General features: G+C 38.6%; 1 protein-coding gene across 4 annotated transcripts in view; it reads left to right on the top strand.

Moving 5' to 3' along the window:
- The window catches only part of sntg1 (syntrophin, gamma 1), a 90,428-nt gene that overhangs the window by 58,123 nt on the left and 16,374 nt on the right, over positions 1-15,931 (top strand). For 3 of the 4 annotated variants that reach the window (XM_025052613.1, XM_025052614.1, XM_008334321.3), the window contains 9 exons: positions 3,574-3,686; positions 6,067-6,419; positions 7,396-7,445; positions 10,153-10,287; positions 13,340-13,396; positions 13,607-13,664; positions 13,764-13,807; positions 14,217-14,258; positions 15,274-15,376. In XM_025052613.1, the coding sequence (XP_024908381.1) occupies positions 7,419-7,445; positions 10,153-10,287; positions 13,340-13,396; positions 13,607-13,664; positions 13,764-13,807; positions 14,217-14,258; positions 15,274-15,376 (466 nt within the window). In that variant the 5' untranslated portion in view covers positions 3,574-3,686; positions 6,067-6,419; positions 7,396-7,418. The remainder of the gene's footprint in view (positions 1-3,573; positions 3,687-6,066; positions 6,420-7,395; positions 7,446-10,152; positions 10,288-13,339; positions 13,397-13,606; positions 13,665-13,763; positions 13,808-14,216; positions 14,259-15,273; positions 15,377-15,931) is intronic. The other variant, XM_017042283.2, reaches the window with a different exon arrangement.

The raw sequence follows: 15,931 nt of genomic DNA, 5'->3' as shown, positions 1-15,931 counted from the left end.
GATTTAGGTTGGCACCCCCTCTCATATCCAGTGGATTTCTTATGTTGCCAGAAAGCACACATCATAGTCAGGAAGGCAGAAGCTGTCCATAAATGTGTCCATCACTAATTTACTCCACTGCCTATCATTCATGAGCATCTGTCATAAACAGCACCACTGGAGCTGCCTGCTATCGACATATGCAGCGTTCAAAGACTTCTGACAAATGGCGTTGAAAGACGAGAAAAGACTTACATTTATCTTAAATAATCAATATTGAGCTCATTGTGCAGGAAATAAAGGAGAAGCAGCAACTCTACTGTAGTGGGGCACGGTGCGGCTCAGTAAATACACAACCATTCACACAGTTGCCTCACAGCAGGAGTAAGACGGGGGGTTGGAGGAGTAGTTTATTAGTGTGTCACGCTTTCTCAGGTGAAGAGGAACCTACACACCGCTGAGGTTTAAGCACCGGTTCAGAAAAGGTATAACTCTGCTCAGATATAAATCTGGACCAAACTAGAGAGTTTAAGGTTGGAACTTTCAATGTGTGGTAGAAAGTAAAACGGTACAGTGGTGTTAAATGACCTGACAGCCAGCTGCTGTCCTTGTACCAATACGTCAAATCCAGTGGTATGCAAACGTAATTGTTTTTAAAAAATATATTTACCACTAACCCAATAACCAAATAGCCCAAAGTTCTATAATAACATTTCGTGTTAAACCAGGCTACAGTTACTATTTCTCTATGGGACATTGCTGTTAGCCAGTAAATGCTAACAATGTTACAAAAAAGTTGATGCAGGTAAGTAAAAAATGAGAGCAAAAAATTAAATACATTTTAAAAAACTAGCAGTAGCAAATTTCTAATGTCATGTTAGGCTATAAGTAGCTATTTTGACTAGAAAAATATATCCAAGCTCTAATTAAGCCAAAGTGGCTCACAATCATTAAAATAAATAAAGGTTAGCCTTAAAGAAAAAGCAAAATGTCAGCAAACAAATAAGGTTTTAAAAACACTAATATGGAAATAACAAGAATGTAAAATATCTCCTAGAGAATTAAGTGGTTGACCAAGGTTCAACAAATGCACATTTAATCAGAGGATAAAGTTAATTACGATCAACAACATTTACACTGAAATAAATAAATAAAGAATAGAAGTAGCAAGAATACACTGAGAACCAATATTTACAAATAGATAAATAAGAGTGAGAAAAGTATAGTGAAAAGAGGTTAATATAGTCCTAAAAGTAAACAGGAAATGGACATTTTAAAATAACATCTAGGCTGAAGAATGTCACCCATGCATGATTCATCTTAATTTTGTATCGTAACGTAACATAAATTGGCAATTTAGGTTTACACAATACCTTTCGATTCACTATTGATCTTCACACATTATTTCTCAGCATATGTGGTCGTGTACAAACAGTGCAGTGTTATGTTATGGAGGCCGGCTTGATAAGCTGCAGAAATTCCATTAGGTTTTCTAACATGAGTCGGGCAGACTGTAAAATTGTGTTTGTGTAATGCTGTTCAAGCTGAGCAGTGGGAGTCCTCTGGGAAGCTTTAATATCTGAGTAACACAACGGTTGCCATCATCCCCGGCCAAATTAAAGAAGCTGCACTTTGAGGTGCTCCATGTTCCAGGTCGTGGGACGAGTCAACATACAGTCAGAGAAAAATATCTCAATTTTGTCAGAGTGAAACTACATCTGCCGGAGCACTTTGCAGACAACAGTTCCACCTGAACTCACAAACGGCAATTCATCATAGTGCATGGGTCGCAGCTGTCCTCGGCTCTCAGAGATGGAGATGTCAGGTCAGCTTCTCCACAGCATCCAGGCTCTCTCTCTCTCCCTCTCTCCCTCTCTCCCTCTCTCCATTTACCATCATTGTGTCAAAGACAGGAGAATTATTGAAAAACAGAGAAAAACCTTGTGGACTAGATTGGTAGGACGCAGCATATCTGATAGTGTGGTGAGAAGTGGAGTTATGCTGAGTCAACTTAAAAGGCACAAAAGCCTCTACTTATGTAATCTGGGGTTCTTTGGGGGGAAAAAAGATGATCATGTCTGACAGGATGAGAGTAGCAGCTAAGACAAAGTACTCATCTCAGAGCTGCACACACATTTATCATCTAGCCACGTGAACCCATTCTTTTTTAAGGCAGGTCCTCAAATGATGACAGGATTTCTGTCACATCCATTAGACAGACTTGGCTCGTTGCTGACAGCTCACAGTGTAGGAGGAGACGGGGACGAAAATGTGTGAATCTAAATTTCTAATTGAATTAAAATCAAACCAGAATAAAGAAACGGCGACAAGACGCCATATTGGCAAAAAAAAGAAATGAAATGGTTCAAATATATTTCAGTGACCGAACAGTGAAGGGTGACTACTGCTCTGGACTGTGTCGTCAGTTTGATCCCTGGTGTTAACTGATGGTCTTTCTGTATAGACTTCCTATAGATATGAGTATAAGTTTGGATGGTTGTTTGTCTCCATACGTGGTTCTGTGATGGACTGGTGAACTGTGTGAACCCCAGAGCTTCTGGGAATGGATTCCTCTCATTGACAACCCTTTTCTTCACCTGTGTCCTGTGGTTCCCTGTTAATCAGTCTCACTGGTGTCACCTACTGCCCTGGGTATGAGTACCTCCCACCTCCACTCTGTCAGCTCTTTGTTCATTATGTTGCATGTGTTCATGCATGTTGGTTGTTCTCCTGGTGGTTCAGTGTTTTGTGTTCCTGCCTGGCCCTGATTTCAGTGAGTTGGATGTGTTTGAGCTTTTGAATCTGTTGAATAAACCTCTGCACTTGATCGCTGTTCTTCAAGTGCTGCATTTTGGGTGTTGCCTGCTTCCTGTTCTTTCCCTGTACGTGACAGTTGTTTTGAGTTGTTTTTAACTGAACACAGCAATTCATACAGTATGTACTTCCCTATTCACTGACAGTAAACTGATTGCAGTAATATATACAGTACATAGTAATATGTAATTTGCAAAATTTAAAGTGTATTTAATTGACTATAATTCTCATTATTGTATATTCAGCTTACTTTATCTATGAATGCTCATAAATCTGTTTTTAATGAGCTCTTACAGAGAAAAAATATTTCATGAACCAGTGGTTGGAATTTCTTTCCATGTAAGAGTTCAAATATTTTTTCTGCTTAATGCTGCAGATTACTTTTGTGTGACTTGACCGTCTGTTGCCAGTTCATAGGGAATTACATCATATACATGGGCAGCTGCAGAATAAGTGTACGTTACATTTACTTGCACTGATTCCATACAACAATGTGAAACTGATGGTCAGATGACGCTTGACATACATATATGTATGTTACATTGAATTCATGTCACATGACCAGCAGATCACTGCATCTGGTTTAGTCTAATTATGTACATTTATTCATTGATTCATAAATTCAACCCTGCCATCATCTTCAGGGTCACAGGTGAAGTACCAATCCCAGCAGTCTTTGGGTGAGGGCGTGGCCACATACAAAGGCAATTCACTCTCACATTTGCACCTATAGTCATGTCAAAACAAACAATTAACCTATTACTGCATGCTCTTGTGCAGTGGGAAGAAGCTAGAGGACATGACGACCTTCTGTTACCACTGGGACTGGAACCAGTGACCTTTTTGCTGTAAAGAGGGAGCCAGCGTTCAGCACTTTAACGTTCAGTGAGCAGGTACAAAGAAGTAAAAGTGATTTATTTGTTGTTGTGACACAGCACACCACTACATACAACAACATGTGACCTCTGCATTTAACCCATCACCTTAGTGAGCAGTGGACAGAAGAAGCAGTGTGTGTGGACGGAGCCATGCTCTGTGTGCCTCAGTGGAACCTGATGGATTCGAACCTGTGATGTTTTATCATTAGATATGAATTTAAACATGATGATGCAATGCTTCAGTTTGTGTTGTAGGGTATTATTGTTTTTTTTCCCTACCCAGTGCTAATTTCCTTTTTTGTGACAATGAGGGCTCAGCTCATTTTAAGATACTTTTTTTTTTTTTTGCACAATAAGCCCGAAGGGTATAACATAGCATTTATGGCTATCATTTCATACAACACAATAGAAATAGAGCCCCCCCCCCAGACCCCCCGCAGCAGTTATAATTAGGTCTTATGAATATTTTCTTATGAAACATCACTATACAAGTAGAGAATAGGAATTTTTCCTTGATGTAAACTCCACTGGAGCCTCTGTTCTGTACTGAAGACCGGGAGAGAGTTTGCAAGCATGCCATTGGCTGTCATGAATTTTTACAAATTGGATAATAAAGAGGCTTAATGTAGTTATTGTTGTTTGGGGTATAAACTGTAACTAAAATATGTATGAACTATCTCGTGCAAACTATATCTTCAATGGAAAGCCTTGGCAAAAGAGTGTTTGGCTTCACGTGTTTTTGGGAGTTACTCTGTATAAATAAGTTACCAGATTTACTTAAAACCATGTATAACATTTGTAGACATTTTTGTGAATAGATTTTTATGTTGTTGAACATGTTGTGAAGAGAAATCAATTCAGGAGATGGAGGATTAAATGGCCAATCCAATAGCCTGGCGGATGTTGCTGACATTGCCATGCTTCCAAAGGACGAGCTTCCTGTGTCATTATTTTCTAAATAGTTTCATATTTAATGAAACTTAGTCTCATATTTTATTAAATAATGACCTGAAATTAGCCGGTATTGATTAGTTATTGATGTAGTGAGTGAGTAATCACGTAGTCTGATTTTTCCACACTCGTATCAAGGCTTCCAAGGTTTGATCTTTTCACATATGAAAATAACATCAATATCATTAAAAAAACATATGAAAAAATATAGCTGCAATAAAAAAAGACTAGACAATTAAAGAAAAAAGTTACTTAAGGTGAGAAAGTGTGAGGTGTACCGTACGGTTTGTATATGAAAATATTAGCTGATTTAATTCTGATGTGTTCAGCAGTAAGTGCTCAGTGCTATCATATCAAGGCTGTTGGAACATTACCTAAGCCTTGTCTGCTGTGATTAACATTTAGTTTAGATTTGATTAAGTTAAATGAAGCTACTTTTATTGAAAGAATGCTCTACCAGTGAACTCAGCACATAGACCTTTACTTTATAGCACCCGCTATATACTTTATAGCGACATGCCCTAAATTTAACCAACGCTACAATAATATCCAGCATGGTGTAACCTTAAGAAATCTGCCATTCCATCACTGGATGTTACATAGTCTGACACACTGAATATTTTAATGAATAGGTTTATTATGACTTGTTGACTTGACATTGATGGTATTCACTGCCTTCATATGAAAGAAATAATAATAATAAAAAAAAAACCACTAAGATACTGTGAACTCAACAACCCATATCTATTGAAACCAAACACATTATTAGTTGATGTGAGGTTTAATCGTCAGTGCTTGAAGGGAGAAAAAAAATCTTTAAAGATAGCTCCTCTGACTCACTGGCTCTTGTGCCTCCTCATCTCCCCCACTTGAATACATTTGCAAGTTTTATTAGGGCTTCACTCTTTAATCATAGGTCCATGATTTATTTGTTAATTGTTGCCTGAAAATGTGCTTACTGCAAGTTTTCCTCTAATCCGGCTAACAATGATCAGAGTGTAGCAACACTGCAGCCCAACAACAGGGTGGCGTGGAGCCAACAATGCATACTAACGAGGCGTATTTCTCAAGGGTATGCTGCTGGAATTTAATAAACACTTTGAAACAGTTATTTGCTGCCAGAATACAGAAATCCAAGAAAATAGAAGAACATGAATTAATTGCATTTTTTTTTGCATTTGTGCTGTTGAATCTACAGGTTTTATATTTATATTTTATTTGAGAGGGGGGCCTCCAGCAACCACTGATATAACTAGAATTGTTTTTTGCAGCTGTGTATTTGGGTAACACTGTAGAGATGAGCGTTTATGTCTGATTCATCAGCCCACGTACACGAAAATGCAGCAGTTCTATTGACATCACACTTACACCACAACATTTGACAAACAGCACATTAAAAGGCATTTATTTTTCTCTGTTTGTTTTTTTTTTTCTTTGTCTGCAGGTGGGTTTGGTTCCAGTGAGATGCCTTGGTCTCGTCCTCCTATTACTGCAGCACAGACACGATTAGGGACCAGCAGAAGTGAACCCTCAGTCACTACATGATAGTATCGCTCTGCTCTTCAGCTCCACCTCCACTGGGAACAATCCCGCAACATCTACAGCCAGTCAAGAGAGGTGACAGCTCCACTCTCTCCCCCTCTGTGCCTCTGTCTCTCTCTTCCTCTTCCTCTCCCATCACCAAACTCTGACAGCCATGGTTCAGGGAGGGCCTCAGCTAAGGCTCAGATCCAGGATCAACACACCGCTCCATGGCTAGACCTCGCCACGCAAAGAGCCGGGGGCCTTTCTGCTGAAGTAAGCCTGAGTATCCTATACCTCTACAGCACGGCCTTCATATTTCAACAGGGAGCCATTTTTTACTTTGTACTTTTTTATAAGATCAACAAGAAGTCTTCTAGAACTCGATAAGGTTAGTTTATATAGTAAAAGCTCTCACCCAATATTCCACCAGAGACCAAGAGTTCACGTTTGTTAAATTTTTTGTTCTATTTAATAATCACATTTTAACAATTTAAAGATAAAATATATTATTTCTCAGCTCTTTCTGATGCAGTGCATCCCGATGGCCTGAAGGTCACACGCAGTCAGCAGTAGTTTCTTCCCTCAGCCTTTACACACACACTTCTCCTGGCATCTACCAGAAAATCGTAATCATAAGCGTAATAATCTTTTACAATATTTTTGACTGCAGTTTCAGAATCTCACAGTCGTAAACACTGACTCGACATTCGCTCATTAAGATCATCACAACGTTTTGAACCAATTCCCATTCATGCTGGTGAAAACTAGAGCCAGGAATATTCTAGAACGTTGCATAACTCTGCTTTTGTTGTAGGCGTCATATGTTTCACGTACTGAATGAATATGTTCCCATTAATTCTGAAAATTAGAATTAGTTTTCAAATGTATCTCTAAGTAAGAGTGCTTTCACTCTGCAGTTTTGTACTTGTTCAGTTCTACAACACTGCAGACAGATGATTTCAGGAATTCAATGTTGAAACATTTGTAAGGATACCTGGGTTCTCACCTTAAATCCTGAATTATTCATTACCTCTTAATGGCCTCCAATATTCCCCAGAGTTTGTTCGTTGGGATGCATTTCAATGCAACATCAACTTCTCTCGATTGTTGAGAGGCAAGGACTCTAATGAAAATAGGCAACTTAATAACGGTGTGTTCTAATGTGACTGCGGCTGTGCTGCAGCGAGTCGCTCATGTTGTTAAGCAAATGCCAAACTCAGTGTTGTTCCTATTTTCCCTTCTTTTGCAGCATCCCTAACTGCATAGTAGCACATGGATTTCAAGACTTCAAATGAAGAGGTTGGTGCCATTCAATCATTCAAACAGTTTGACCAGTCGCTGGCTGTGTTTATGTTCATGCCGCCATGACATTTTCAATCACCAGAAAGCAGCGTTAAGTACCGCAGTGTTTCTGAAAGCCTGTGGTTAGAGCGGCACTCTCTGCGGCACGCACACGTCGTCTGACGAGAGTTCACCCTGCCCCCTCTAATTTCAATACAAACATTGTCATACCAGTGCCAGATGACAGACCAGCTCTCCGAGGCTATTAATATTCCTTCATTTGGAAGAGATGAAAGTGAGTGGAGAATATATATTCATTAGAGAGTGACGATAATAGTGGGATGATTGTCTGTAAAGTTTAATTGGTGCTTGGACACAATCTGTGTCTGAGCAGCAACAAGGACAATCTTCCACAGGCTAGACGCCGGTGACCTGAAGACACTGATAGAGAATGAAGAGTGATGGCTCAGATGAGATGGTGAATGTTGCAAATGACAACTGATAGAGATGACACTTTTAAAAAAGATCGCGCTGACATGGTTGGACAGCAAGGCAGGAAGGCGTGTGAATGAGAATTACCATGGAAAAAAAAAACCAAGTGCTGTTTCATATTCCATGAATGAGAAGAAGGCAGAAAGACTGACAGTGAGATTAGAGCCTACAATACATTCACAACTACATCTAAAGACTGTAGTCGTCAACACATCCAGTCAAACATTGAAATATGGTTCTCTTTAAAAAGAACGTATTTTGATGCTCGTTTTAAATGCTCGTTTGTTTAAAGTGATGTGATGTTCACATAATTCAATGCTTGGTTACATTTTGTTTGCCTGTAATCGCCAAAACTAGTGTATATTGTGCCTTTTCAAAAATAATTTGCATATTTTAAATTGCCTCTGAAACTGACTTATAAATATGAAGAGAACATCCGAAAACACATACAGCACTTTATTTATTTATTTAATTTATTTTTGTTTCGATTTATTGATACAATTTATTTAATTTCAGTTCCATTTACTTCCATGTAATACAACTGGTTCAAGTAAATTAGCTTTTATTCATTTAGGTTCTGTTTTATTTATTTACATTTTTAGATGAGCTAAATATTATAGTCCAATAAGTAAAACCTACAGCATCATTCACTTTAAACCTCCTTTACGTACATATTAACATGAGTAAAATTGCTGAAGCTCATGTCAACACTGGAGCTGCTCTTCATTCTGACCTTTAAAACAGCTCTTTATGCAGGAAGTAAAGTCAAGGAATAAACTGTGGTTATTCCTTGATTCAGTCGTAACTGTTTCCACTGTGTAAACATGGATCACATGCAGGAAAACATTCTACTTTGAAACTGCAGAGATGGGCACGTATGAAAACAGCAGCTGTATTAAATAAATCCATTTATTGTGATATAAACATACGGCGAAATATTACTGGATATCTTACAGTGATAAAGGTTTTCTCTGTCAGGCTTCAGGATGTTTACTTTTGACGGTCCCATAATTATTTTTACCTTAACAGAAACAGGATTTCAAATAATTGTGATTATGAAAAACCAGAAGAAAAACAGTTGTTTAGATGATGATCTGAGTGTGACGAAGGACAAGGCAGTGTAATTAACACAGGTGTGAGACGTGGGCATTGGGACTAATTAAGTGCAGTGTTTATTATGCGCCGCGGCTTTATAGAAATGCAGATGCACGTGAGCCACAGACTGACCCAGGTCATGTACCATTATGGCACAAGTGCCCTCATTTTGCTCGGCTAATGATTCCTACATGCACATTAGTTCATTTCACCCATCATTTCATTCCTCATCCTGCAGCTGCACACAGAAGCATATTGCATCGCGTTCCTCATTAAGGGTGAAAGATAACACGCTCCGTAAAGCGACTATGATTCAAGTCTGACCCGGAGTTGAGACGCTCTAGGTGAGAACAGCAGCTGTCTTGTTAAGTGATGTGTAGCGTATCCCAGGTGACAGGGATGCTGACACTAGTGTTGTCTGGTGGACACACTCCAATTTATTAAGACCCTTTTTTTATAAAGTCAAGGACAGGATGGGGATGGCAATTAGTCTGGGAGGATGAAAGATATGCAACACATACAAATTTGATACGGATTAACATGTTTCAAATGGATCATAGGGAACACATTCAGTCCTCGCACCTGCTGCACATAAAGTGGGGACCTGTAAAAGTGGAGACGGCGCTCGGTTCAGCCACTTAATTTAACAGCTTCTTAATTTATCCTCATCACTGGCCGTAAAACAGGGAAATACAAACTTTTTTAAAGGGGATCAGGTTTGTTTATGAATACCTGCAAGCCAGCTGTTCCTGTTAAACTTTATTTAAGTGGCTTAGATCACGGTGCATTTGAATGAATGTATAAATATAATGTGTGGTGAAATAAATAAACAGTTAAAGTGTGAATAAATACAAGCCATCCAGGTTTTTGACAGATGTGTTTAATTGAACGTAAACAGATATTTAGGCAAGAGAATGATACATCTTTAAAATAGTTTTGAATGTGCACTATTCTGTACAACATGACTGTCCATTACCACAAATGTACGTTTTTTTTTTTCTTCCTTTGTGAAAATGAGATAGATGAGAACAGATCTCGTCTCCAGATTTCCAGTTTTTTCATTGGCATTTCATTTCATGGCCAGTTGATTTAGTCACGCAGAGATGATGAATGACATTTTCTCTCCGACTCTCCTCAGACAAAGACTGGGATTTATTTGATGCAAGAAGGTAATGAGGAGCCGTTTAATATTCGACTACACCTGGCCAAAGATATTCTGACCATTCAAGAACAAGATGTCATCTGTGTGTCGGGAGAACCTTTCTATTCCAGCGTAAGTACTACAGCCCTCCTCTTTATTTCCTCTGAATGTGGATTTGTCACACTTCAACGCTCATCAGACGAAATCACCGCCGTGTGAGGCCGAACACATGGAGGTTGGAGGGCCCATCAGTAAAAATGACAGATCTAATGTATTCCGAATAAGAGGTCAATTTCATGAAATGGAATTCCAGCTTCTGTTTAATCACCTCTCACTGTGTGACAACTGTTATTGGAATTCATAAAGTTCCTAATAATCTAATCTGATGAGCTCTCAGCCTCTGACCTTTCTCAGAATGATTGGTTCAATAACATTTAACATTTTGACTTCCATAACATTTTAGCAAGACAACAAAAATCCTCCCGGACAAATGGAGACATCACAATTTGTCCTTAGAAACAGTGTTTGTAGTTAAGACAAAAGCTCTTTAAAAAGCAGACTTTTCAGCTCCACTGAGCAATTTCACGTATCTGTCATCTCTAACAGGAAGCAGTTAATTAATTTATCATTCAACAATAGTTTAAATAATGAACACCTCGGAAAACATCAAAATGGAACAGTTCCACAAAGAGAACATCCTGTAGACCACAAAATCGGTAGCACAAAACAAAAAATAAACAAAAATATAATGGCAACAACTAGACCAATGATCAGGCTCCAATATTAGAAGAATAGCAACAGAGTAGTTACACAATAAATTAACTTTTGCAAAAGGTTAGCAAAAACACAAAAGCAAAATTATGTTTCAGTAAAAGAAACAAAGAAAAACTAAAAAAAAAATACAAGTTGAGGCCCACGATGTGACCTTTGACCCAAATGATCTGGACCTGTTGGTGTCGTCATTCATTTACTGACATTTAATGTATCAAATACCAGTGTCTGGTCTCCCCTGGTCAAAATAAAACCAGGTGTTAAGGAAGCTGGTGAAGTCGTCAGAACTGTTGCAATTCACACAAGTCACCCTGTGAACTGGGTCACAACGGTTTGTCGTCTCTACAAAGTAGGTCAGGGTGTAGAAAGACGGTGTTCAAAGAATAGTTGTGGAGAAGAAAAGAGTGTGACGTGTAAGATCTGCATGATTCTCCAGGAGTTTACTGTCAGCCCAGGAGAGCTGCGGATTTAATGTCACTCCAGCTGAACACAGGCGGTTTTATGTCTAAGCTCAGAGAAATAAAGGAGGGGAAAAAAAGTCAAATTTGTGCTGTGATGTCCTACTTAAGCATGGGGACGAACGGAGGACATTCGTCAGGTACGCTTTATCTCTGCTGTTTGTTTTTTTATTGTTTTTATTATAGATGATGGAGAGAAATGTGATTTCAAATCATTTTCTTATAGTAGAGCTTACTTTCTAGACCTGGGAAAGGAAGCAGAATATTTCTGTTTTCAACTGAGCTGTGGAAAAAAAAAACATTATCAGCTTTTGTAACAGAATAAAATAGAATACAATATTTCCTTTTTTGTTGTTGTTTTTTTTTTGTAATATTTGTAACCTCACGAGGGTTATGTATCTGGAACATAAATATTAAATCCGAACGTAGTTTTTTTTTTTTTTGCCAGTTTTGTTGTTACAACACTTGGAGTCATTTTTACTTATTCTGTCATGTCCTTGTTACATCTAAGAAATGATCCTCAGTAGAATTCTGGGGGATGTCTTTGAAACCAGGTCACAACTTGTTTCTTTGCTCTGTCTAAGACGTGAAAATAAATGTTTTTGGCAAAAGAAAACAAACTAATGGGGCTGGGTGTAGACCTGTTGCAAAGTTGTAGTCGTAGACTTTCAATATTGGTAACTATTGAGGGTTAACGTCAAACTGTAAGGGTGTGAGAATATCCAAGATTCTTTTTTGGCAGGACTTGGATTCTTTGTATATTTTTGCCTAACACTGTGTGAAGTGGAGTCAGTCTGACATTTGCCATCAGCTTCCTCGTAGACAAATGAAAAAAAGTTTGCATATGCAAATACAGAAACACAGAGTATTTGCTTTTTTGATTGGATTTCATGGTTTGCATTTCATAGATATACAGTAGTTTTACTGAAAAGCTAACAATGATTGTTTTATAAGATGAACAACAACAAAGACATCAATCGATGTAGAATATCTTTATTTTTTCTTACTGTATAAAAGCCTGGGGCTGCTCAACTCTCAGTGGCTGCTGTTGTCACCCTCTTCTCTCCATGATGTGCCAGACGGGGAAAATATTGACTGTGGGCGGGCAACTGGAGCACATGGACTCTTTGTCTATGAAGCCATGCTTTTCTAAACTGTGGAAAATGAGGCCTGACAGGTGGTTTTTTTAGTCTTGCTAAAATAAAAGCCTCCAGTGTGTGGAAAATAACATTATCTCGACTGGAGAACACTTCTCCCCACAATGATGGTCAAAGCCTCTGCGTATATGCAGATCCTTAATTATATGGAGACCAGTGAAGCTCCGTACTGCCAGAGAACTGATCTATCATTAACATCTATCTTTTTCATTCTTGGCGGCAGAATATGATTTTTTTTTTCTTTTACAAAAAAGCAGAAACATTGACTCATTTGATCATAGTACACGTTTCTGTTTTTTGGTTCTATTAGGATGAGCTCGAGGTCAGAGAACCCGATCATGTTCCAAATCAAAATTGATCTGTATCTTTTTCTCGGCATAAGTCTCAGGAGCGGACAGTGGTAAAGACAAAGGTTATCTAAGTAAAAAGTAAAAAAGAGTAAAAAAAATGGTTTGAAACACATCCACCTGCTGTTTGTTAGTCTTTCTGTTCCAGCAATGAACAGAAAATATTTAGAAATGCTGATTAATCTTGATTATTCCAGACCATGAATAATCACGATTGACTGTGATAAATCCAAGCCCCTCTGTTATTTATACCATTAAATAATTGTAAATGTCAATGTTGTTTCACACTTTTCTAAATTAATGGAAGTTTACCAAACAAGGGTGTTGATTTTGCTACCATAGAGTAACATTTGTCTTGTATCTAATTTTTTTAAGAGCAACTGTTGTGTTGTCAGAGCGCTGCAGGTTCAGCCTCCGCCTCATTTGTCCACTCTAACTGAATGTCTTTCAGGAGAGGACTGTAACGATCCGGAGGCAGACGATCGGAGGGTTCGGTCTGAGCATCAAGGTAATTTAGATCGCCGCAGATTAAACCGCTCCGCCCAACTTCTTTAAATTAAGTCTGAACAAGTGCTATTGATCAATTTGTTGTAAAAGTGCAATAACAGCATTAGCAGAGAGGTTCAGTGAAAATTGAGCCGCTCCTGGGTGTCTTTGTGTCTCCCCTCGGTGATGGTGATACCTTTGTTATTTAGTTTGATTAAATTCCTCTCCTCAGGGTGGAGCAGAACATAAAATCCCCGTTGTCATTTCAAAGATATCGAAGGAACAAAAAGGTATACTGGCATTCTAGTTTTCCCAATTTTTTTTTCACTGCCATTTATTGTTGTTATTTTCTCCTAAACTGAAGTGATTTTTTTTTTCCTGGTTTCCAGCTGAACTCTCTGGACTGCTTTTTATTGGAGATGGAATCCTTCAGGTAAAATGCCAAAACTTCCATTATTGCACTGCTCTTTCTCTCCAGCAAAACAATGTGCTATTCTTTCAGGAAAAGAATCATGCACCTATACTATACTGCAGCAGCCAAATGTCACATCCAGAACTGTTCATTTATCACATCAATTTCCCATGAATATTGATAGGGGGAGCAGGGAGGAGGGTCCTCTCCCACATCCTATTTCCATCAAGTTTCTGTTTCTGTTAAACAGAAAACATTTACAAACCAAAACAAATCCCTCAGCTCTCACTACCACTGTGCATGTGACTCTCTTCCGCACCGATGCCATGACAGTGGTTATGTCTGCTTCATTAATCATGTTGAACTTAGAGCTACAGTGATGTGGCGCCTGCAGTGTTATTGAGAGTAACCCTGTTACTGTTGTTCCTAGATAAATGGAATCAACGTTAGGAGCTATCGCCATGAGGAAGTGGTAAGCTGCCGCCTCGTATCTCACTGTTCCTTACACCGCAGCCGCTCCTTCAGCATCTCATCTCACTGTACGATTTCTATCTTTTTGACATGTAAAGCAATTTTCTTGGTTTCACCCACGGTCTGTTTATGAGAAATAGACATTCTGCTGCCAGCGACGGTTGCAAAGTGAAGCCAAGGGAGTAAACCAGCAGAGCTCAGCTGGAACGTGTCCCATCTGAGGGGCTTGAGTTTTTTTCTTTTTTTCAATGTGTAATTTTCACCACAAACAAAGGGTTCATCAACAAACTGTTTTTTTTTTTCACACGTCAAATGTTTTGTTAGTTATGATGCAGATATAAGAGCCTTTTTGGCTGTGACCCCATTTTGACATCTGGTTTCTGGCGACCCCAGAGACGTTTTAGCACCTGTCACTTGACCGCAGCCGTCAATCAAGACACACCAGCACAGATATTTCTATATGCTGCATTTGGTTTGAACTCAATTTATATTCATATAATATATATATTAAAGTGAAACAACAGAGTTGTTTTTAGATTGTGTGTGAGGTATCAACATTTAAAAAAGAATAATAATTAGTTGAAAAAATATTTTCTTTAGTATTTGTTTTGTAAGTTTCTATAAGTTTACACATAAGGTCGCGACCCTAAGGTTGAAAAACACTGGCGGGAAAACAGTAATTTGGATGATAATATTTTTTAGTTTTTATATAATTTTAACAACCAAGCTGGAGACATAATCTCTGGAGGACACAGTGGAAGGTTGGTGAGAACCTTGCCTTACAGAAATAAGGTCATTGGTTACAGCCTCTGCATGTTGGGATTAAATGCATGTAGTTCTAGTTTGCAGTATTTGATCACTACTGCAAACATTTTATTCTGAAAAAAAATTTGAGTGCTTAAAGATGATTTCATTGTCCTAAAAAGGTCACATATCCGTCTTGTCATGTAAAAATCTAATCTAGAGTTGTGTTTTACAGCCTTTGAAGTAATAAAAAAAATTGAATTGTATTTCAGGTGCAGGTCCTGAGAAATGCTGGAGAGGAAGTTACTCTAACCGTGTCCTTCTTAAAGAAGACTCCAGCGTTTTTGAAATTGCCACTGTGTGAGGACTGCACATGTGAGAACCCTTCATATTATGTTCACCACTACCTCCATTTAAGACGAATAATGACTGCTGTGCCGAGTAATGAATCCGGTATTTTTAGCTGATATTACTTTCTATGTAGGAGTGGTTGTCCTGGTGACAAAGTCGAGCCTGAAAAGCCAAAAATAAAGGAAAAGCATTTCATCCGTTTCACCCTGGACTTGGTTGTCATGACAAGCGCAATATAAAGATGTTCTTTTTCTCAAAGAAGACAAAGGTTAATCCTTGGGCTTCATGGAATTTCGAGCTGGAATAATGGACATGTCACATTGTTGCCGCTGATTACTGTTACACAGAGAAGCTTCAGTCTGTCATCAGACATGAAAGCGTCGATAAAATCCTTTTACAAACGTACGTCGACCAGGTTGACTGGCCATTCAAGCAGTCCACTGAATACAAATTGGCAAAAAGCCGGAGGCAACAAGGAGGACAATTTTGCCAGGCTGTGATTTCAGTGCAGTTGGAAATCTTGAAATACACAGAGGTGTCACGCTGACTTTATGGGCCTTGTGAATGTGTTTGCACTTT

The sequence above is a fragment of the Cynoglossus semilaevis genome, chromosome 20 (assembly GCF_000523025.1).
Source record: "Cynoglossus semilaevis isolate Cse_v1.0 chromosome 20, Cse_v1.0, whole genome shotgun sequence".
NCBI classification, from domain to species: Eukaryota; Metazoa; Chordata; class Actinopteri; order Pleuronectiformes; family Cynoglossidae; genus Cynoglossus; species Cynoglossus semilaevis.
This window is presented reverse-complemented; position numbering and strand designations above follow the sequence as displayed.